At 46.2% G+C, this 24,147-nt stretch overlaps 1 protein-coding gene across 1 annotated transcript; it reads right to left on the reverse strand.

Annotated features, from left to right (window-relative positions):
* Nucleotides 1–13,206: 13,206 nt before the first annotated feature.
* Nucleotides 13,207–22,066, reverse strand: LOC119181431 (uncharacterized). Its single transcript, XM_037432676.2, has 5 exons — nt 21,975–22,066; nt 21,256–21,305; nt 20,912–21,107; nt 16,811–16,906; nt 13,207–13,717 (listed from the first exon to the last, which is right to left on the reverse strand). Exons 1-5 carry the CDS (start codon nt 22,045–22,047, stop codon nt 13,443–13,445), a joined length of 690 nt encoding a protein of 229 aa, XP_037288573.2. The 5' UTR covers nt 22,048–22,066; the 3' UTR covers nt 13,207–13,442.
* Nucleotides 22,067–24,147: the final 2,081 nt, after the last annotated feature.

Genomic DNA, 24,147 nt, shown 5'->3' on the forward strand with positions numbered 1-24,147 from the left:
TCATAGATCCTTTCCTTAACAATTTCCTGCTTAAAAGTTCGATAGATCTCTAGTGCGGACTTCTTAATGATGCCCATTCTCCACATGTCAGTCTCCGTTTCCTTCACTTTCTTTTTAACCGATAGTTCATTTGGTTTGGCCACCTGCTGTTTTCTAAGTATTTACCAGTCAATTTCCTGGTTCGCTTCCTCCATTTTGTATCGACATTCTTCATTTACAACTAGCTGAAAACCTTCCCAGCCCAACGCTCCTCCCCCATTTCTCTCAATCGCTTCTCAAATTTTATCTTGCTGCTAGCTTCCCTGCCCTCGAATGATGTCCATCCCATATCACCTTGTACTCCCTCATTTGGTGTATTCCCGTGAGCTCCTAAAGCAAGCCTACCTCTTCCACGTTGCTTAATTTCTTATCTTGCTTGAACTTCTGATCTCATGCACAAGACCGCATTGCCGAACGTCAGCCCAGGAACCATGACCCCTTTCCATATTCCTCTCACAACATCATACCTATTGTAATTCCACAGTGCCCTATTTTTCATCACTGCTGCATTCCTGTTACCTTTAGTCGTCACGTATATTTCGTGTTCCCTCAGGTACTCGGTCCCATTGCTTATCCATACGCCCAGATATTTGTATTTATCTGTTATCTCTAGCGTGACCTCCTGTATTCTAAGCTCACTACATTCGTTGTCATTGAAAATCATGACTGCGGATTTTTCCTTACTGAATCTGAAATATAACCTACCTCCCTCATTACCGAAGGTGTCCATCAATCTCTGCAAATCTTCCTTGTTGTCGGCCATTAGCACTATATCATCTGCATACATCAATGCTGGTAGTGCCTGTTCAATGGGTTTTCCTTGTTCGACGAAAGAGAGGTTGAAGCCCAGTCCACTTCTCTCTGAATTGGCCTCTAATCCTTGTAGGTACATCATGAATAACAAGGGTGACAGAGGACACCCCTGCCTAAGCCCCCGTTTTACCTCTGCAGGCTTGGATACCTGTTTTTCCCACTTTATAACTACCTTGTTACCTTTATAGATATCCTTTAAAAGATTAGTGACTACATGTTCCACGCCTAGTGTGTCCAGTATTCCCAACAATCCTTCTTGAACCACGCTATCGTACGCTCCCTTGATATCCAAAAATGCTAGCCACAGGGGCCTGTGTTCTTTTTCTGCTATTTCGATGCACTGCGTCAGTGAGAACAGATTGTCTTCCAACCTCCTGTGTTTCCGAAACCCATTCTGCAGTTCCCCCAGCAACCCCTCATCCTCTATTCATGTCTGCAGTCTTTCCTTTATAATCTGCATCGCCAGCCTGTAGACCACTGATGTCACTGTTATAGGACAGTAGTTGTTTATGTCAGCTTTGTCCCCTTTTCCTATATAGATCATGCTCATCCTGCTAAGTTTCCATCCACCGGGAACTTAACCATCGATTATTATTTTGCTCACAGCCTCTCTCAAAGCCTGCTTAGATTTCAGACCTAATTTATCAGCATAATTGGAATGCCATCTGGGCCTGTTGATGTACTACTAGGAACCCTTTTCTCAGCCCTTTTCCACTCTCGTTGTGAAAATGAAGCCATTGCACCACTTGATTCGTCCTTGTCTTTTGTGGTGCATAAAGTACTTCTTTGTTGAAATTTTTCTGTCACCCTTGTTCTTATATATTCAATAGCTTCGTCCCATTCTCACTTAGCACCTTGGGCTGTAGTTATAAAACTCTGCTCTAGGCTCGTCTCATTTCTTAGGAAGTTTAGATGGTTCCAAAATTTCGCAGCTGCCTTTCTATCTTTTTTATGTACTTCTGCCAGCCACTGAGCTCCCTTTCTTTTAATCTTTTCATTGATCAGAAGGCATGCATCCCTTCTACAGCTTAGAAAGGTTTCCCATTTTCTTTCAACATCATCTGTCGGTTCACCCCGCTGCTTAGCATGTCTGTGTCCCCTAGAGGCTTCCTGACGTTTTGCTATGGCTCTCTTAACTTCCTCATCCCAACAACTTTTGGGTTTGTGTCTTCTTTTACGGGGTGACTTGTCACGCGTCTTAGCAAGCTCTAGCTCAAAGAGTCCAATTAGATTCGTGTATCTCCACACTGTCTTATTATCCTCCGTGATTACTTTCTCAATTTGTTTAGTGGCTATTTCAATTTGCCTTTCTGGATAAAAATTTTCCCGTAGTTGCTCATCTTGTCTCCTTCCCACTTTCACTGCTCTTCCAAAACTTAGCTTGATACGTTTGTGATCACTACCTGGACTTCTGGATCCACCTTCATCTATGTGCATTCCCCTGAGCTTATCATACATCCTATGTGACATCAGTGCATAATCTATCGTCGACTGCAGCCTTCCTACCTCCCATGTTATTTACCCTTCACACTTCTCGGTACTGTTGCAAATGACCAAATCAAGCCTTTCACACATATCCATGATCATTTTGCCTGTCGGGTCGGTATACCCATCTATATCTTCTAAGTGCGCATTCATGTCTCCTAGTATAATTATCTCGCACTCTCTTCCTAACTCCTGAATGTCCTTTGATATACACTCTACCATTGCCTGGTTTTCCTCTCTGGCCTTTTCTCCCGTCCACAAGTACACGAAACCAAGGAGTGTCATTTGACCCGCCACTTTCCCTTTTAGCCATAAATGTTCCTTGCACTCCTGCTTGAACCTTTGCCAGTCTGTACTTTTATGAATGAATGCCCCAATACCACCCCATTTCTGCTGCCTTCTGTTCTATTACAATATTCCCACGCGTAGTCCGGATTGTTCGGAGGTTGTTCCATGTCCCTGAGGTGTGTTTCTACAAAACCGTATACCATCGGCCTCTCTTGCCTTAGCTGTTCTTCTATCTCTTCCCACTTCAGGCTGCATGTTAATATACCCTATGTCTGAATTGGTTCGGCGCACGTGGCTACGTCTATTTATGCCCCGGACTCTACGTATCTTAGATATTGGTGCCACTTTGGAATCGTATCTGTCCATACCACCTGTCGAAGAGTCTCCCTGGTTGTTTTCCTCGTTACTAGCTATACTGCAACCCGAAGGGCTCGCTTGCCCCCCAAAAAAGCTACTGCGCGTCCTGAAAGTCGCCAACCCACCTCATGACCTAGCCGCCCATCGAAGTGAATTCTGTCTCGTTAAAACCACCCTACCTATGCACCTCTCTGTTATAATGGATGGATAGATATGGCTGTACCCTTTAGATCGGGCGGATCTAAAGTCTCGGATCTAATGGATGGATGGATGGATGCTATGAGCGTCCCCTTTATAACGGGGTGGTGACAAGTATGCCACCAGGCTCGACAAAAAAAAAAAAAAACCTTTTTTTCCTTTTTTTTATGTTGGCCTAATGCCTCTACTTCGATAAATTCTATCTTAATGGAAAAAAGGTAGATTTTCAGCTTAAGTTCTCTGCCATTTACGGCACACTGTCCATATTTTATTTTTCCAATATTTATTTTTGTCCTTTCTCTCTAATTTTCTGCCACCAATACTCTAACCGTCTCTTACTTATTTCAATCGCGGGTGTGTTCAGCTTTCCATTGTTGTCCCTAGAACCAAAGGCTTCCTGTAGGCTCGTGCCCAAACGTACACCTGGGTGGATATCTCCACATTCAATCAGAACATGCTCCGCCGTTTCCTTATCTTTCCCGCAGCATGTGCATTGTTCTTCTTCTTTACTGAATCTTGCTTTATAACTACGCGTTCTAAGGCAACCCGATCTCGCTTCAAACAGTAAAGCGCTTCCCCTTGAATTATCGTAAAATGCCTCCCTCCTTATTTCATTTTTGCCCTTTCGGTAGTTACTCAAAGCCGGTTTTTTCTCCATAGCTGCCATCCAGTAAATCCTCTCCGCCTCCCTGACTTTTCCCTTAACGCTCTTTGTTGACATATGGCTCACAATACCGGCCGTATATTTACTAGTGAGTCTTCTAGTTCTTTTTCTCCACTGTGTGTCCACGCTCTTCCTATACAAATAACGGAACACCTTCTCTGCCCATCTACTCTCCTTCATATTTCTTAGCCTTTCTTCGAACCTTATTTTGCTCTGCGCTTCCCTCGCCTCAAAACCTGCCCACCCCATATCGCCCTTTACAGCCTCGTTTGTCGTCTTCCCGTGAGCACCCAACGCGAGGCGTCCCACAGTCCTTTGATTTACATCCATTCCCGATTGCACCTCTGCCCTCATGCACACCACTGAGTTCCCAAAAGTAAGCCCTGGAACCATTACACCCTTCCACAGACCTCGAAGCACCTCATACCTATTGTATCCCCACAACGCTCTGTGCTTCATTATTGCCGCATTCCTCTTTCCTTTTGCTGCCGAGGCTTTTTCCTGTACCTCCATGTATCTATCACTCTCATTTACCCATACTCCAAGGTACTTGTATTCACTTACCCTCGGTATTTCTTGGCCTTGTATGGACACCGTCTGATCACAGGGATCATTGAATACCATCAATCCACACTTCGTTACACTGAATCCTAGTCCAAGAGCTTCACCTTCCCTTCCGCATATATTCGCCAGCTGCTGTATATCATCTCGACTGTCCGCAAATAAGACGATATCGTCCGCATAAAATAAACCTGGAAGCTTCTGCTCAATCATCATGCCGCCCTGTTTGTGTGACAGATTAAAACCAATGTTGCTACCTTCTAGCGCTTTTTCCATACTCACCATGTACAGCATGAATAACAGTGGGGACAAAGGACATCCCTGTCTCAGACCCCTGCTAACCTCAACGTTCTCTTTGCTACGCATTCCTTCCCACTCTATGCAAACTGTATTTTCTCGGTATATCTCCCTCAAAAGCTGTATACAGTCGTCGCCCATGCCCATTCCTTTCAATATATCCCACAAAATTTCCTGATTAACGTTGTCGTATGCCCCAGTGATGTCTAGAAAAGCCACGTACAAGGGCCTATTCTCTATTTTAGATATTTCTATACACTGAGTGAGAACAAACAGGTTATCGTCTAACCGCCTGTCGACTCGAAATCCGTTCTGAAATTCTCCCAAAATATCGTTATGTTCGGCCCATGTTTCTATTTTCATTTTTACTGCTTGCATCGCCATCCTGCATAGTACCGATGTAATGGTTAGTGGTCTATACGAGCGAATCTTGTCCTTTTCTCCCTTGCCTTTATAGATTAAGTTCATTCTACTTTGTCGCCAACTGTCCGGTATTTGTCCGTCCTTTAAGCTTTTTTCTACTGCTTTTAACAATGCTTCTTTAGTGTTATGTCCTAGTTCGTTAATGAGGCTAACGGGAATCCCATCTAAACCCGCGGCAGTGCGCTTTGGAATTTTTCCTTCGGCCTTTTTCCAGTTGAAATTATCAAGTACTAGCTCTTCCTCTGTTGCTTTCTCCGCCACACTTTTACTCACCGGGGAGATCCCCTGGACGCTCTTTTGAAACGAATCGGCTGTTACCTTTTGGATGTAACCTAGCGCTTCGTACCCTTCCAATTGATTTCCTCCTTCATCTAGAATATGTTGTTGCGTTGTGACAGACTTCCTACCTAGCGCCTTTATGTGGCTCCAAAAAATCCTAGGCGCGGCCTCCTTTTTTTCGTGTATCTCTGTCATCCAGCGTTCACTTTCACCTTTAATTTTTGCCTCTACCAATTTCTGTACAAGGGATTTTTTCTCCAAATATATTTCCCATATTTTTTTGACTTCGTCCTGCGGCCGCTTCTCCTTTTTTGCCTTTCTATGCTCCCGTGATGCTTCGCGTCGCTTCTCGATCGCCTCCCGGATTTCCTTGTTCCACCAACTTTTTGGCTTCCTTTTTCCTTTCCAGCAAACAGTTTTCTTCTCTTTTCCTATCTCCTTCGTCATTAGATGTAACAGCTCACGATACTCCCAGTCCTTGCCTGGTATTTCGCCTACTTCTTCCTCGACTCTTGCGGCTATATTTATTATTTGTTTGTCATTTAAATACGAGCTGCCAGACTTTGATTCCATGCTCATATTTTTAGTTTCGTATCCCATTTGTAATGTTATTCGTTTATGATCACTACCCAAGCTGTTAATGCCTTCCTCGTCTATCCTCATTTCTGTCAGTTTGTGGTAAATTTCTTCAGTCATGAGACAATAATCAATACTTGATTGCTTGTTTCCGACTTCCCATGTGATCTGGCCGTCACATTTAGGCCCCGTGTTAACTATCTCCAGACTATGTTGCTCGCAAAGATCTAGTAATAACTTCCCATTGGTGTCTGAATATCCGTCAAGGTCATGTATGTGGGCATTCATGTCCCCTAGAAGGATGATTTCGGCCCCATTACCAAATTCCTTAATATCCGCACTCATGCAATCCACTATCTCCTGATTCTTTTCTCTGCAGTTATTCCCCGTCCACAAGTAGGCTACCCCTAGCCACGTTTCCTTTCCACCTACTGTGCCCAGAACCCAGAGGTGCTCTGAACACGTCTGTTTCACTCTAACCCATTTGGCTCCGCGGTGAATTAGCATTCCTACACCCCCACCTTTCCTTTCCGATATGGTCCTGTTACACCCTTCCCAAACATAATTTTTAATATGTGGTGGCTCTTCCAAGTCTCTAAGGTGTGTTTCTGTAACCGCATACACGCCTATCTGTTCTTTGTTTAACTGCTCCTCAATCTCTAACCATTTTGCCTTCTTTCTGCCACCCTGCATGTTTATGTAACTAATTGCAACACGCGCCTTTTTCCTTTTTCTTTTACCTTTTTTCTGGTTTTTCGCAATTCTACCTGTCAAAGCGTCCTCCTGGTTGTTTTCCCTGTTACGAGCTACCCCGGACTCCGAAGGGCCCGTGAGCCCCCCAAAAAAGCTACTGCGCGTCCTGCCAGTCGCCAGCCCACCTCGTGTCCAAGCCTCTTATCGAAATGAATCTTGTCTCTTTGGAATCCACCCCACCTGTGCACTTCCCTGTTTAAATCCACTACCTCGAAACCCTTCTCTCGACTAATTCACCATATCTCTTTGTTTGCGTCGACAACCGCTCTTTGCAGGTTGACGTTGCGTACTGGTACTTCCGGTACTGTGCATACTACAATTTGCACCTGGGGGGACACGGTGCGCATGTCATCCACCCCTTTCGCCAAGGTCGTCGCTAGTCCTGACGATTCTTTTTTCAGGACGTCATTTAACCCTCCCGCAATTACAACGAGGTTACGATTGTTAGCTTTAGCTGCGAGTTGTTCACCCGCTTGACTCATTACTGTCCCCAGCGTTTGTCCTGGGAACGTCCCTATCGCAACTCTCTTGTCGCCTTTCACCCTTTCTTTGATTGCCGCTGCGCATCGGACTAAATTTGAGTCACCGGCGATGATGACCTGTTCAGACATTCCTTCTGAAACCTGCACCTGGCTGCTGACTAGGTGACTAGCGTGAGTCACGGCTGCTGGTTTGCTCCCTCCCTCCCTCAAAACTACTTCCCGGTAGCTGGGACCTGTGGCCAATGTATCTGCCTTTGTCATGCCTGTTTCCCTCATCTCTCCCGCACGGGGGGTCGTCGCCATAATGCTTCCGCCGTCACCTGCGTCTTCGTTCCCCTTCACGACCTTCGATAGGCCCTTCTCGGCTGCCCGGAGCCTTTCCTTCATGGCTGACGTTTTCTCTCGCTCCTTCGCCAATGCATTCTCCAGCTCTGCGATTTTCTCCATGAGCCCACTCTGGACCGCCATCATATTTTTCATTTTCTCCTCGAACTCGCACTGTCTACACTTGGCGTCATCATCTGCTTTCTCTTCCGCACTAATTTCCACCTTCCGCCCTACCCCGCACTCTGAACACTTTACGGTCTTTTTGACCATGGCTAGCTCAATTTACCGATGCCGACGTGTTAGAAAACTGTACTAAAATACACTGGTCTAAGCCAACAAGAACCACAATAATAAATAAATACGCTACACTTCACAGCACCTGCGCATGCACGTGGTCGGTCTACGCGCAGGCCTCAGCCACGTGGTGGCTGGAGAAAAAAAAGACACAGTACAGAATACTAAAAAAAAAAAAACGTACACCGTACTAGACCTAATCAAGCTTTACGCTAGCGCCTTACGTTCTCATAACGCTACATACAGAGGCAAGCTGGAAACATGCAAAACCACTTATCTGTAGCTGTCATTCCGGAGCTCTCCAAAAACACGTCCGACCTCTAGAGAACCAGCAGCACTCTCCTGAACACGTCTGTTTTTCCGCGCCTTGCAGACGTTAGGACGCGTTCTCTTTCTGTGTGCTGCTGTGCAATTAAGAGGCCATTTTTTATTGACCGAATGAACCGCGCCTTGCAGACGTTGGGGCGTGTAATAGTCTCGGTCACGAGCGCCACCGCGCGGCGCTTGCTCAAAACTGAAGGCAGGCCAACACCGCTGGGAGCGCGAGCCATTCCCCAGGCATTCTTTAGAGGAGGCGTTGGTTATGACAATAGAAAAATCACGTGATGCTCGAATTATTTCGCCGTCTCAAGCTGTTGTACCGGTTCTACCGCGTGTTTTTGAAAGCACTTTTTGTGGATACGCGCCCGTATATTCCGTGATACTCGGTTCTTGGCAAATTCCCCAGTATAGTGCCTAGAATACCCCCTGCGTGGGTGTGTGCCACGGTTTCCAGGCTCTTCTTACGCCGTGATTGTAGGACTCGTGTTGAGCACATGCGAGAGCACCCTCAGACCCTGGGGAATGCTTCCACTGATACTCTCATACGTCACTTGTGTATCCCAGGTGAGGTTAACATTTGAAACGCGACCACGACCAACACCACCTGCCACTACCGTTTACAAGCTTTCTATATCGAACCCGTGGCGAGGTTCTGTTTGGCGTTGCACACCTTTCTTTGATTTGATTGATTTGTGGGGTTTAACGTCCCAAAACCACCATTTGATTATGAGAGACGCCGTAGTGAAGGGCTCCAAATTTTGACCACCTGGGGTTCCTTAACGTGCACCCAAATCCACACGGGCCTACAACATTTCCGCCTCCATCGGAAATGCAGCCGCCTGAGCCGGGATTTGCTACCGCGACCTGCGGGTCAGCAGCCGAGTAAATTAGCCACTAGACCACCGCGGCGGGGCCCACACCTTCCTTTCCTCCGTGGCGTTGCATAAGTTGTTGCTAGACTGCCGCCAAATTTGGCGAAAAAATTGCTCCTGTAGTTATGGCTTCTCCGTGAGGTTTTTGTGTCGTCCGTGGTGCATTTTTCAAGTGCATGAGCGCCGCTGGCCGTTTTTTCCGCGCCTTGCAGACGTTAGGACGCGTTCTCTTTCTGTGTGCTGCTGTGCAATTAAGAGGCCATTTTTTATTGACCGAATGAACCGCGCCTTGCAGACGTTGGGGCGTGTTTCCTTGCCGAGTGCGCTGCTGTTCAAATAGGAGATCGTGTCTCAGATTTTGAAAATCAACGACGCGTCGTCCGCAGTGCATTTCGCGAGTGCGATGAACTTGTCCGCGAGTGTGTGTACGACGTTATTAATGCAATAAACCGCGCGTTACAGAAGTCGGAGCGTGTTTCCTTGCTGTGCAATTAAAAGATCGCGTCTCAGTATTAGGGACGACGGGGAAAACTGAATAGAGTCGCAGCAGGTGGTGCCGAACCCGCGACCGTTGCACTTTAAAATGTGGTTATTTGGGCAGTTTCTGGGGTTGTTCGTTGAGACTTTTCATTGATTGATCAGCAGGGTGCGTTCACCAACGAACGCTGACCCCAACCGAGACGCTTAAGTTTTTCGTTTCACAGTTTTGTGACATCAAAGCTGCTCAAGTATAACCACTAACTACGAGTTATCTGTAATGTGCCGTGATAGTCGATTATGCTGTTGCCGCGTTTCTTGAAAGCGCCCGACGGTCCTCTTGTTGCATAGTTTCGCGATTCTGGCTCAACTAGCTCGCAAGGTCCATGTACGAATATTAAACAACTGAAGTATTATGACCGCTCTGTACAATAAGACACTGTTAGTTTTCACTTGCAAGCACCTCCACAATACACGTAGATTAATTTAATTAAGGGAGCTACCTTTAGGCTGCGACACGCAAGCCGCATTTGGGAATAAACTAATGAGCAATTGATGCCATCGTCTCCAGGACTGTGGCCGTTGATCTGAACCTATAATTACCTTACTCTTACCTGCGAATGCTCAGCCACTGGTGACTTGTGGTAATATGGACAAACTTACCGGGATTTCGAAGAGCACAGCAGTGTTCGTGCCATTCTGAAATATCTGGCATTGGCACGCCGACACGTACTTACACCTGCAAGCCAATATTGCGCGCGACACAATTCTGACTTGCCCATGAATTGAACCTATCGCGATTACTTACTAGGCACATCAATTTCTTACGTCTAAGAACAGCCTATCTATTTCTGCCTGTTAACAACCAAGCCAACTTTGCGTATCGCAAAATGCATACCCCAGGGCAAACATTGAAAAAATTGAGAACAAAAGCCTCACACTTCGCTTTTATTATATGAGGCTACTATTCCCATGTTTACTAAATTGGTTTAGTTTCAGCCAGACTACATAATATTTTCCGTTTACACTGCGCATGAGGCACATACGAAAATAGACAGCAATTCACAATTCATGCATTTGCCTACTAGTGAAGAGCAGTATTTTATATATGGTTTGTGTGCATTATCTTTCTTTTTCATGATCTATATCACATTTTAGTTTGCAAGATATACATGCCTACCTTTAGTGTTTTAAATTACACCGGTTCTCAGTATATCATGGAAGACTTGCCACACAGGCCTTCAAACTGCTTTCTACTTCAACTAATAAGCGTCGTCAGGCTACCCATGCTCGGTCGCAAGTCAAGAGCAATGCGGCTTTTTGTCCTCAAAGGGACCCCCTCCAGCCAACGGTGTTGCTGCGTCAGCGTGGCATCGTGGTCGCTTTGCAACGTGCTTCAACACGTTGCTTTGAGTTTTCTCTCATGGATGTGGCGCAAAGGCTATGACGACGCCATTTGTTGGAGGGGGTCCTTCGATGGCAAAAAGTCGTACCACTATTGACTCGTAACCAAGGATAGCTTGACAGCTACAGAAAGTGCGAATTTCGTCAAGATACCATGACAGTGATGGAAGAGCTGCTCCAATTGCTCTAAAGGAGAAATGCTGCTGCATGCTTCTCCAAACAGGTTTTTGTTAGCAACTGCTCCGAAATGGCATTGGGGGAACTAAAAACAATGAAGTTAAACCATGTGACCATCCAGAGAGCCCAGATAAAAACAAAAACGGGCTGTATACTCTCATCTAGTATACAGCTTGTATACTAGAAAATTGACAATGCTACACATACACGCATTTTTTACATATATCCTATGTATATTTTTACTTTATAATCATAAAGCTTTGGCGAAATGTGGGCTAACTTCTTATTCGTACAAGCCTCTGCTGTGACAACTTTATTGATGTGTGACTGATTATATTTAGCATTTTCATTAGCTTTGACCTCGTTTATGTCACAAGAATAAGCATTGTAAGTGTTAATTTGCTTAGCTCATTTGATTTCTGAAAATTTTAATGTGGCTACTTATTCAAAATATGGTAACACTTACTAGGTGTTCCAAGATCATCCATATGCCTTACGATTCTAGCAAATCAGTGATTATTGTTTGTGAAATATGTCTAATAAGAGAATATATATAAGAGCCTTAAATGATGCATTAAGCTCCAGGAGTCATTTGGAATGTTTTGTTATCTGCTCTGAAAACACCTATAGCTGCTGCAGGCTAAAATTTTTCCTGCTCCAAAAACAATCAAGGCTTCTTCAAAGCACTACTTTTCCAGCCACAGAACCTGCTCCAAAAGTCAAAATGTCACTTTCTTAACTGGATGGCATCTCATTAGATAACCTGCAACTGGGGTATTTCGTTAATACTTAATGAGCCATTACAGCACAAAAATAAAGTGTAGTGCCTAGTACTATGCTATTAGTGTTTTATTTCGTGCTGCAATGGACTTCCTTCTGAATTTCAGTTTCACAGGTTCCATTGCAAAGCTTTGCAGCCCTATCTCTCCTATGTACATTCAACAATCTCAACCAAACTATTGAATTCAGAACATACAGCAAGCATCAGCATTGCATGAATTTACCAGTTTTTTTTCATGCCTCAAACAAATTGGAATTTGCCAATTTATATTTTCAAAACGCTATGCAAATTCAACACACTGGGGCTGCACATGTATGTGCATAGTCTCACTACGTTCCGTGTTAAAAAAGCTCAAATGGCTTTAAAATTTTGAGCAAGGAGTTGAGATAAAGTGATAAGAGAGAGTGCTGCATAAACAGTAGAAGGATATACTGTGCACTGCTGGTTGTTTCCATTGGAACTGGTAGTGTTCTCTCTGATGACTTTTGTAGTAAAATCTGCAAGTTCTGTGAACCCGATTCAAATCCATTATCTCGGGTTGGTATTATGGGGCTTTGTAGAGTGAGCACAGCACACGACTACTCGGACATAAAAGAAGAGACAAACCGCAGCGTGGAAGTGTGGAAATTTGCAAGAGGTGAAAAAATGCACAATTCCTTGCATGCGCTCGGTTACTACGAAGCAGTGCCAAGTTCCCCGGTGTACAACCAGCTAGCAGCGGAGTGCTAGGTGGGTTGTCTCTACAGTGTTCGCAAATCTTTAAACGCACAGTGCCAATGAAAGTGTGGCCGTCAAGATGAAAAGCAGACGGCTGCAGAGTGGTGCAAGTGCATGGAGGACCATGGGAGAGAGAACTTGAAGTAACGGTGACTATGCTGTTCAGGCAGCAATGTGTTGCCCATGCAAATAATGCAGTCACATGAAGCCGTGCTTCGAGTGTACCGTGATGTAGGGGAGATGATAAGCTATGTCCAGCTAAAATAGTCTGTACAATACCGACAGAACGACATGAGAGAGGGACACATAGGTATAACAGCCCCTGCATACCAATCACAAATCTGGCCACAAGGACCCTAAGCATATAATATCTGTCAGCTGAAGCTGAGCCAATATCGCGCACACCGGAGACAGTGTAAATGAAAGTGAAGCTATTAGCCCTAATCTGACATCTCTCACATTGTGAAAAAAATATGCGACAAAGCAAAAGCCCAACTATCTTGTCAACGTCTTCCTTACTATCGGCACATTCTTGGTAGAAGCAGGAAGTAAACGAGAGGCAGAATGAACACAGCAGCAGGTGGTAGCCCCAACCTGTTTAGGAGAGTAGAGTGCGATAAATGCCAAACAGCCAAGCTCATTTTATCTCAACCATACACACTGGGTCGACCCTTCCTCCCCCACACAGAGAGGCCTGCCCCCGTGAGGGGAGGCAAGGAACGTGCCCTCGAGGCACACCGCAAGTCTGTACAGCGGCCACCACGAGGGCCCGAGCAGAAGACTAGAGTGCTGTCGCGGCACGACCCCTAGGTCCGCACCGTCACGCGCACACACGTTCGTCCTCGTCATCAACACTGTCACGTCGAGGGCCTCCGCCGCTGAGGCGGCGTCGTGCCACCGGCGCGTATCCGCTGCGAGCGCCTCGTTGTGTGCTTGGCCTCGCGACAACGCTGGCAGGTGAACTCATCAGGAATGTTGTTGCGCCGAATCTTGGCGCACGACAGGTGGATCCACGTGAGGCACTCGGAGCACTCAATCATGGGCCGCCCGGCAAATGGCTTCAGGCAGAAGCAAGTGATCAGGCCGGAGTCTTCGTCCGCCAGTGTTTGTACCTCGGACAGAGAGCCCCCACCTGCGGCAAAGCAACACAAAAAATACAATTCATGCGTTGCCATGGTCGCCAAATTCAGAGCTGCACTTTTAAACCGAGAGTGCAGGCACCTCGAGACGAGGCAGTCTACGCTGACAGCGTGCTAAAAATCAAGCTGATGCGAAAACAAAAATGTTAGCTGCCTCATGCATTCGTACCACGTCATTGCATTCCTCAGCACTCATGCCTGCTTTGCTCCTTATTCAGCCAATTGGCGTCACTGCAAAAGCAGTACCTCCTCGGATGATGTCTTCAGACATTTCAAGAGTGCCTAATTATTGCATGTTATCATGCATATTGCCCACATTTAGTCCACTAAAAGCTAGTAGAGTCAGATTTCACGTGACCATAAAAATTGTCCCATTTAACAAAATTACCAAAAGTATCAAGACAACTTAAAAATGTTGATTAAATCAAGAAGCTAATTTTTTGAGCAATACGTAAATGCAGTGCTTATTCAGCATAGAGTGCTGTAAGCCCTCAATTGTCATCATCCGCTACTTCACAATGTGACCGCAGCCCAACATCCCCGCATCTTAAACCAAAACGAGCTCTGAACCCATGCCTTACTACATAACAACAATGCAACTGTGGGTGGCAACCATGTCTTTAGAAAAGTCCATGGCCATTGTGGCTGCCTGTGAACACAGTTTTCGCTCCTTTGTGTCGCACGTTAGTGGTATTTCGCACTGGGCGTGCTTTGAGGATCATTACATTAGCCAGGTTATGGCCAAATAAGAACGAATCGAGTTTGATTCTACTAAATAATGCATATGCTGTCCTGGACCTGACAACCTGTCCAAATTACTCAATTTTCATATTAACAAGGTTTTATTTACCATATATCTAAAAAAATTCCATTTTCTATTTATCTCTAGCTGATCTACACTATGTGTACTATAGCATATTTGTACTTCACTACCTTATCTACTTTTTTACCTAACTCTCATAAATCTTGACATATCGACTCCTTACGACCAGGTGTATTAGTGTCAGCTTCAATGTGGAAGTCTTGGCAACGGCAACTTGCCCGGCAGTCACTTTGCCGGAGCCAGGGAGCAAAAACGAAAATACTGTCGCCATACCTGCTGTAAAAGCAGCTGCCAAATGAACCAGAAAAGGGCACCAAACCATAACAGGAGAGCGACATGCAAGTAATACATACAACATTGCAGCTTCAGTAAAGAATCTCTGGAAACTTCCGCAGAGCATGCTCGGTGGGACAACTTAAAAATAATCGATGTGCGGCTTCCCAGAGAACAATTAAAAAGCGGTTCAGTGAACTGCTTGAGTTTGTCAGTACGAAATTTATGAGAACAAAGTAGCTCCTTAATGATTTTTGACTCCGTAATGCAGCTTCTTCCGCAAAGCCAATGCATTACTTATGTGCACGACTCATCCGCAAACAGACAAATACAAGTTATTGCAAACACATTCATGCAGGGGGGGGGGGGGGGGGGGGTCATGTATGAAATGTGAGTAAGTTGAGACTAAAGAAAGGGGCACCATTAGTTTCTGCATGTTGCATGCAGGGAGAGCTCAGATCTGTTTGCGTTAGAAAGTGGTCACGGGTCTGACAGCAACGTTTGCAGATAACCAGTGGTGATATCCAGGAGGGGAAAAGAGGCATGCCGCGACAGCAGTTTATCCATTTGTGGCCGGCTATGGAATCATATACACTCAAACCTCATTATGACAAAGTCTCAACTGCCACGAAAATACTTCGTTACACTGAAAATTCGTTATAAATATACATGCTTGGAACTGTGTCTGCGACGAAGCTTTTCATCGCTTACTTCATTTATAACCAATAATTTGTCACATCCAAGTTCGTTATATTGTCACAAAGACACAGGTATGCAGGTACAAAATAGGTCGTTTACTTTCGTAACCCAAGGGTCAGAAACGCGAGCACCAGAGCACGCGCACACAGAGCTACTTCGTTGTCTTCCTCAGAGGCTGGCTACTATAGTTGCCAGCCTACCTTGCGTCAATATAGAGGTTTGAGCGTATATGGAATCAAATATGAATACAGTGCACTGAAGTGCATGAGTGTGAGCTTCGATGTGAAGCCTCGACAACGGCTACATGGCCGGCTATTGCTACACTGCCTCCAGGCACCGTGCGACTGGTTAGGTTACTACCATGGTGCCAAAAGGGACATCTAATTTTTCTTTTTTGCTTCCGTACAAGCTTACAACACTTCAACACATCATGAGCGGGCTAAACACGTGCATACCATTAACGGACCCAAGCTTTCTGCAAGGATTACAAAAAGGTTTCCAAAGCATGGAAGGCTCTGGAAGAATAAAAGAAAATCAGTCTTTCTTTCAAGCCTACTTATAGACAAGACACGAGAGAGCATGAAGCTACAAAGCTAAATGCAAAGCTAGACGTAGTGACGTGGGCTTTAAGCCTTCCTTACATGCCTGCAAACTAAATTCAATAAAATGTTTAGACAATTACGCAAGTTCTTGTCACATTTCTGCAGTTACTTTTTTGAGGGTGAATTATTTCATTATACTTTGAAGAAAAAAATCTTTCTGTTCTTATCACAATGAACAAATCACTGCCTTGCCAAAATAGACCAACTGACGTATGCATCAATAGCAGGAAGGACATGACTCAAAACAGCAGAAGCACATTTATGTTTGGGTCATCATTTCTTACTACAAAGCACACATGTCCCTACGCTGATATTACTGCTTACAGAGGAAACTTAGAGGATAAGGTGAATAAGTAGATGCAGATTCTCAAGATGACATTTGGCAAACAATACTTTTGTCTGAAGACCATGTCCCCCTTATTGCAAGGTAGATGATGTTTTTGAATAGATGATGTAAGGACTTGCAAGTCTATGCTAACCGTTGGAAGTTGTTACTCTATTTACAATGATTGTTTAATTAAAGCTACAGCTTATGCATAACTGCTCTAAAACAGCTATAACATGGAGATGTCTATCCTCATCGGGGGACTGCGGCTCATTGTGCACATGCTGCAACACTTTCTTCAGACATTGCACCGTCGTACAAAAGCGTGCTGCAGTGACAAGGAGATCAAGGCGCTCAGACTCACGCAAGGCATCGGGCTGCATTAAAAGCACGTGGCTCATTGTTGGCTGCACAGTGGCACGTTCGGGCAGCACAGCAGGGCAGCCCAAGGGTTTGCCAACTGAAAACGGGGGTTGGAGCCAGGGTGAGCACTCATGTGAACCGGCAGACAGGTGTCTGCTCCCGACCGAAAAGGACTTCATAACATTCCACTGGTGGATCTGGCAAGGGTATTGCAAGTTTTGACTCGCTGCATTGGATCGACTCACCATACAGCCTGTTTTTTTCGATCCGTTTGCCGGGCCTGGGGGTCGGGTCGCAATTATTGAGGCCCGTCACGACCCTCCTGCCGGCCGTGTGCACGGGCCGAGCCCGTCTGGTATTTATGGACTTTGCAGAGGCATTGGAACTGCAGTGCTGCGCTTTCTGCAGGAGGCTGCGCTTACACAGATGCGGAGTACGCTGTCATTTGACTGGCGCAGAGTAACGCTGAAATCACCACAGTGACTCAATAAGCAGAAAACAAATGCAATTTCTGCAGCAATTTAGCACGCAGTGGTTCTCTTCCTTTTGGATTTGGCCAGCAACAACAGTTTGGTCGACTATCGCAGATCCACGAGTGGAACTCTGTCACGAGTCGGAGCACAGCCTCGCCAGTCACTCTTTCGCGACCGTCTGTTTGCGAAACAAACAGGCACACAAAATGCATATTGTTTGGCCACGGCTGCTGAAAATTGCATTCACACCTTCCGCTCACTGCATTTTCCCCTTTCAAATCTTGCCCAATAATATGCCCCACATAAAACTTGCAGTGAGAGAGTCTGCATCCTGCTTGCCTATATGCTAAAGTTTATGCAACAGCCACCTTAACATTTTGCTAAGTTGTGTCTAAAGATAAAAAATTATAGCACCTTTACCAATTCCTTAGCTTATGCCAGTGCTGAATACATGAACGTAAGAATCATGCAGAAGACAGAAATTGCACAGCTAAGGCAAACAGTAACAATGGTTATTAGGCTGAGTTATTTCATAGATAACACACAAGGATCAACAGAATGAAGAGCCTGTTCAGGATTAGTTTGTTTTTAGCATGAAAAAAAAAAAAAAAGCTGAAAAACTTTCATCAGCAAATGATCTAGTAGAGCAAGCTATGAGAATGCTTTATACACAGAAAATGGTCTCAATATGTGCTAAATACCTTGATGACCAGCGCTGCATTTAGTTAAAAGTGCAACCACTTCTTCCATTACAAGTGCTTTCCCAACGAAATAAATGGAAAAGGGGCATTGAAAGAACACCTTAGCACTAGAAGTGATTAGTGGAAACTGCACATTGCTTACAATGAAAGAAAGCACTTCTGGAAACCGCACAGGTTCATAACTTACGTTATGTAAAATGGGAGTGCCGCACTGCGACGTTAGTTCAAAAATGGCACATTCAGAAGTTTCACAAGTAGCAATGAAAGCCTTGTTCTCTGATATGAATGATAACAAATTGGAGCAGGGTAGAACATAACCTAAGCATCCAATTATATTGCTATAATTGTGGCTACTGTACGGTGCTGTGCATTTGTGACAACACGGACAGGCCAGCGGTACTTTTTAAGCACACATTCTAGGCATTTCTTGCCTAGAAAAATCCCTAAGCATATAATGTCGTTAACAAGGGCACCTTCTGGGTCTTGTTGGTTGAATATATTCCAAGTGTTCAGTGCAGAAGACTTACAAAAACTAGGACAAGGGACATACACATACACTACTTGCTTGTATGTGTGTCACCATCTTTATATGCTTCTATGCTCAACATTCCGAAAATACAATGTCTATTTTAGCCAACTGTGTAGTTCAAGAAAACACAGCTAGACGTAAGGAAAGCAACGCCCAATAACAGGATTAGCTTCGAATACCACAGGCACAGGTTTTTCATTCGCCCTGGGAGTAGAGATGCACCGATAGCGTAATGCACACAATAAATCTGTCATTGCTGTGCCAAAATGACAGTTTCTATGTGTAAAGTTGATTCAGGCATTATTCAGCATGTCTAGAACGAAATGTAGTAATTAGCTAGTGCTGCTAAGACATGTATTGCGCTAATTGTGCAGCAAGCCCAACAGCAACATAGCAGGTGAAGTACTGTAACAACATTGCATGAACACACTGTGCCGAAGCGTCAAAGCGTGATCTCTCGCACTTGCCAAAGATGCAAAAGAATGAGCACGATAAACCTGGCCTGTTTTAATACCTTGCACATGCAGGTTTTGCCTGGCATAAATGAAAAGTTGAATGCGTAGCATATCTGTAGCCGAACATTACTGGAATACAATTGCGTCTCCTATCACGCAGCAACTCGACAATGCACCATTTTCTGCACAAATAATCGGCAGGAAGCTTGCAAGCAACAAAGACATTGCTTGCTTTTAGTTTGGCACAGTCTAAGTACCTGTTCCCTTTTTTGCATGCTGCCGGGTGAAAATTTCAGCCTGCTATAAAGCAATTAATCATGGGAATGATAAGTGCAAAATAAATGCTTGAAAAAAAAAAAAAAAGCCCGGCAGCATGCAAAAAGGGTAACAGGTGCTACGACAGTGCTTAACTAAAAGCAAGCAATGTCTTGATTGCTTGCAAGGTTCCGGTAGCATTCTCTAACTGCAGTTGGCATTCTGTGTGCGTGCGGTCCGAGTTAAGAAGCCTATTTATTAGCCACAATGCAACTGTTGTATCACTTGAGCAGCAACACAGGACAGGTAACTGCTCTAGCAACAGCGTCCAAAGTCATCATAGAAACATAACAAAAGATGGCCAACATGCTTTCTCGAGCACTATGTGCAAAGACGTGGAACGTAACTGGCACAGAGCAGTGACTACGCATTCCAAGCTTTTCTCAATCAGAACAGGGAGTGGGGGGGTATCTATTGCACATGTTCACCATTGCGATGCAAAAAGGTGCCAGTGACGACCGACTGCTTGGCAGTAACCACTCACTGTTTGTGTGGCCACATAAGCAATGTAGCATGCAATCCAAAGCGAGCCAGAGGATGACTGCACTAAGTTTGAAGTGTGAACAGTGTTACAGCAAGGAATGTGACTCAATCCACATAGCATGCTTACTTTGTGCCTACTTTGTGCAGCAAGAAATGTTGTACACGCACAGACCACCTGACAAAAGCAGCTTTTAGAAATGGCAGGTTCACCACACGCAACGACAGGCTTCGATGCACGCACGTTGGCTAAAGGTAGCAGGGTTCGAGTATCTGTCACCCGCTCATCCTACACCTACGGGTCGCTAAACGTTGACGGCAGGCATGCATCTCCCACCTCGCACGACTCTTTCGGAATTGACTGCGGTGCAGGCGTCGGCGTCAAGCTTTCTGCTAGTCGAATTCAAGACCTCTTTTCATGCTCGAAAGCGTTTCGGGCGGCACTAACACCTTTTCGTCGCCCGGGTAGCGCGAACTGGGAATTTCAGACTAACGTGGCCTGCACAGATCTAGCTGTGGTTGACCGCACAACCCAGCAATCGGCGCAAGCACGAAACGAACGCAACGCGATGAGTTCGATTCGTGACAAGACTGTGTGCACGAATGATGGAAAGCACTGCTCGCAATACCGTGCAGCGCACTCGAATGTGACGCGTTAGCGGCGCCCTACGCTTGTCGACCGCTGCAGTGCAGGAGTTTCGTGGTCTTTCAGCCGCACAATGCGAATCGGTGGACAAGTAGGCACTGGCCTCTCGCGCAAGACGATTTCTCAGGTTCAATTAAGCTCACATTTTCGCGCTCTCAGCGCGTACAAGGCATGAAAGCGTATGCGTCTTTTCTCAGCGCCGATTGCGTGGACCACAGCCGCCCAGTGCCCTAAACCCGAAGTCCACACTAGCGCGCTTGAGCAGTCCTTAAGTGCTGCAAAAGTGCCGCAGAGGCCACGAATCGAAAAGTGCGGCGCAGATACCGCGCCCAAGCCACGAAAGTCGTGTTGTGCCGCCATTGAAACCTGAGGACGGTCGACGGAATCTTGTGAGGTCTAGGGTTCTCTATGTGCGTGCCTCCTCGGATGTAAGGCTCGCGTTCTTAGCGACGCCATTCGATCGAGACCGAACAAGCGAGGGACGCACCCCCTCCAAACCTTACCTTGAAGCTCGCTGTCTTCTTGCTTGACGCTGTCGACGCTGTCGGCCGAGCAGTCCGAAGGGCTGGCCGCATCCTTCTCTTGCAGTTCTTCCTCCTGCTTGATGCTCTCGTAGTTCTCGTACTCGAGGATGAACTTGCAGAAGGAAATGAAGTCTTCGGAAGTCCGCTGGCGTTTTCGTGGGGGCTCGCCGTCGGCCTGCGCAACAGCAAACGGTGAGCGCTCCGAGTGCACGATCACGGTCCGCCCGATTATACATGGCGTCGTCAAGAACGTCACGATAGCGTTGAGACCCGTGACCGACCACTGGGTAGTCGAAAAAAGGAGAAAATTTTCGGGAACTCACCGTCGTGGGAGCAAAGCACTCGCTCCTGAACACGAGAGTCTTGGTGGTGCCTGCGAAACGGGGAAAAAATCGGGGTCATCGTGACAAAAGTTGCAGACCTTCCGGCTGTCCGCGGCTACACACAACACTCTGACAGCAATCAGGGACTGCGGAAGCGTGATGTCGGCATCGTCAGACACTCTCGAAGGCGCTAAACCGCAGTCGCCCGGGCAGGCACCCCGATGGAAAGTGCCCGTATCTCGAAAGAAGAGCTCCCTCGCGAAGTTTTTCTCCGCTTTTTGCCCTGTCTGGAGACACCTACCATTCACGTCTCCTTCCATGCTCGTCGAATTCGCGCTGGAAATCGGAAACGATCATTACATTATCGTCCAGCGGCTTCGACCGGACTACGCAAAACTTTTTGGCTCTTCCGAGATTCGCTTGGGCACTCAGCAGACTCGCCGCAGCCAGACGATATCCCAGGATTCCTCGTTGTTTGGACGAGCTCACCAGCGCCTCCCGACGACGGGGGTGGCCGACCAATTAGCCGTGTCCAGCCGCCGCGTCCACCCCGCGGAATGGAATCGCCCGCTGCAAGATTCCGTCGATTTTGTTTTCCGTAGAGATAACGGGTCTACAATCCGTAGTTTGCTCAGTGCCACTCTACACACATCACATCGGCGAGTGATTTTGTGGAGTCTTGCAGTGGGGAATTTTTACCTGCATCGCATCTTTCTCACCTAAAACAACTATCGGGTGCAGCGGCACCGTGTTGCATCGCGATCGGCGCACGAGGAAAACACTTGCAGCCATCGCACGGAGCGTTTCCGCGGTACGTCATCAAAACGCACGCGCTGCACCTTTTTGCGGCCAACTACGGCCTTTTTTAGAAGGTCCTACGATATCGACTTTTATACCTTTTTTTTTTCACACCCTTCAGCATGCGAAGTGCGCCTGCCAATGAATCGACGAAAATAGTGATAGTTTTCACGGTCAGCTGATTTTGTGCTTGCCTTACCTGTACACAATTCCGTGGTCCACTGAAGCGGTTGCTGCATAAGAGTATGTACAGGGTCGTCCACTCTTAGTAAGAACACTGCGCCGCGTGGCTTCGCTCCGCGGGGCGCCAGCGCTAGCGATGCGGCCGCGCATCGAAGCTTACCGGCGCAGGCGCACTAGAGCGTGGAGGCGGGGCTTCGTTTCGATTGAGAGCGCGGGAGCGCGCCGTGCCTGTTTTGCTGTGAAGCATGCTTAAAGCACCTGAGAAACCACGAACGTTGCAGGAAAACGGGCTTAGCTCAGCACCACGTGTTGTGTAGTTACGGTAATTTTGAGAAGTGGGTGATTTCTCTTGCTTCAGTATTACTATTCCAGTTCAATGCATAAGTTGTTGCAAACTCTTGTGTATTGGTTTCGATTGGTTTTTGGCCTTTTAGTCCATGAGAAAAATACGCCACTGAGCGGTGCTCTCACAAGTTTCTACATCCGGGAAATATTTACCATGGCCTGAAATTACGTGCGCACGGGCAATGTTTCATTTTATTTCCACGTAAATATAGAAACACCATCTGATTATTCATTACCTGACGTTGGTCCTGAGGTCATATTCTTTTTTTCAAAGATATGAACATCACGTAGCATTGGGGCGTTTATAGTAGCATGCAGGCACAATCGCCCTACTCGTCGCAGACCTGCACTTGACCTCTTCTTTCTGCTAGCTGCCTTATACAAATAGCTTCGTATTCTCCAGCCGTCTAGATTTTCATTGGGAAACAGGGGCCCCACTCTTTTTTGCCAAAACACGTAATGCATTGCAATATGCCTGCGCGTGTAATGATGCTGTGGTCACTACTGAAATGCCTGACCGATGGATAAGAGCTTGTCCTTCTTTGAGGTTCACATCTTCTGACGGCTTCTCTTTTTTACCCCCAAGCCAAACGCAAGGAACGCAACTATTAATAAGTTTTCAATATATGATAAAATCCTAAGTACTACGTCCGCGCCTTGACGTTCTTCACCTCCTCCTCCGTACTTTATTGCCCTATTCTCCTGATTTAATTTCATTCTTCTGTACACTCAGCTTACAATCCTTACATGGCACAGAGAGCGCATGTATACGTGGGGTTATTTTTTCGGGGAGTGTCTTACGCGACTCCGCCATAAGTTTAACAGCATATTTTTGTACCATATCTTACAATACTCTTTGAGCCCCTGCGAAAGAACGCCCCGCCGCGGTGGTCTAGTGGCTAAGGTACTCGGCTGCTGACCCATAGGTCGCGGGTTCGTATCCCGGCTGCGGCGACTGCATTTTCGATGGAGGCGGAAATGTTGTAGGCCCGTGTGCTCAGATTTGGGTGCACGTTAAAGAACCCCAGGTGGTCGAAATTTCCGGAGCCCTTCACTACGGCGTCTCTCATAATCATATGGTGGTTTTGGGACGTTAAGCCCCACATATCAATCAATCAACCTGCGAAAGAAGCCTGCCGTCTCACCCGCGTGCACGTTACCAAAGCCTAAGCCACTCAAAGGAACCCAAACAGAAAATTGACAGGACGGCGCTTGCATTCGGTGTCCAGTTCATTTTTTTTTTCACCTTGATTTTCTGTACACGTTAAAAATAAAAAAAAAAAACTCGGCCAAAAAGCTCCGCTGGGCCGTTTCTCGGGTCTGCCAAGATCACCCTGAGCGGGTCGCTTGCGGTTCGAATGGGCATTCTTATCTCCAGGCGGTAATGACGCAGGGATGACATGATTCTCCAGTTATCTGTGCCGTCTGCCCGATCAAAAAGCTGTATAAGCTCAAGTCACAAGACGTTGTTTTACTGAGAGTATTTTGATTGGCTGGCCTTGCATCACGCCGTCACCGCTCGATGGCTGGGACTCCTTGTCAGAATTGAAAGTCGTTTCACGACAG

This window comes from Rhipicephalus microplus, chromosome 10, assembly GCF_043290135.1.
Source record: "Rhipicephalus microplus isolate Deutch F79 chromosome 10, USDA_Rmic, whole genome shotgun sequence".
NCBI lineage: Eukaryota > Metazoa > Arthropoda > Arachnida > Ixodida > Ixodidae > Rhipicephalus > Rhipicephalus microplus.

What these genes read in the sequence shown, in the direction of transcription:
- LOC119181431 (XM_037432676.2), bottom strand. Translation starts at nt 22,047, where the DNA reads ATGGCTGCAAGTGTTTTCCTCGTGCGCCGATCGCGATGCAACACGGTG. An exon ending in AGTGCTTTGCTCCCACGACG is followed by an intron (nt 21,108 to 21,255) that starts GTGAGTTCCCGA and finishes GCTGTTGCGCAG; the next exon opens with GCCGACGGCGAGCCCCCACG. An exon ending in AGAAGACAGCGAGCTTCAAG is followed by an intron (nt 16,907 to 20,911) that starts GTAAGGTTTGGA and finishes CCCCGTTTTCAG; the next exon opens with TTGGCAAACCCTTGGGCTGC.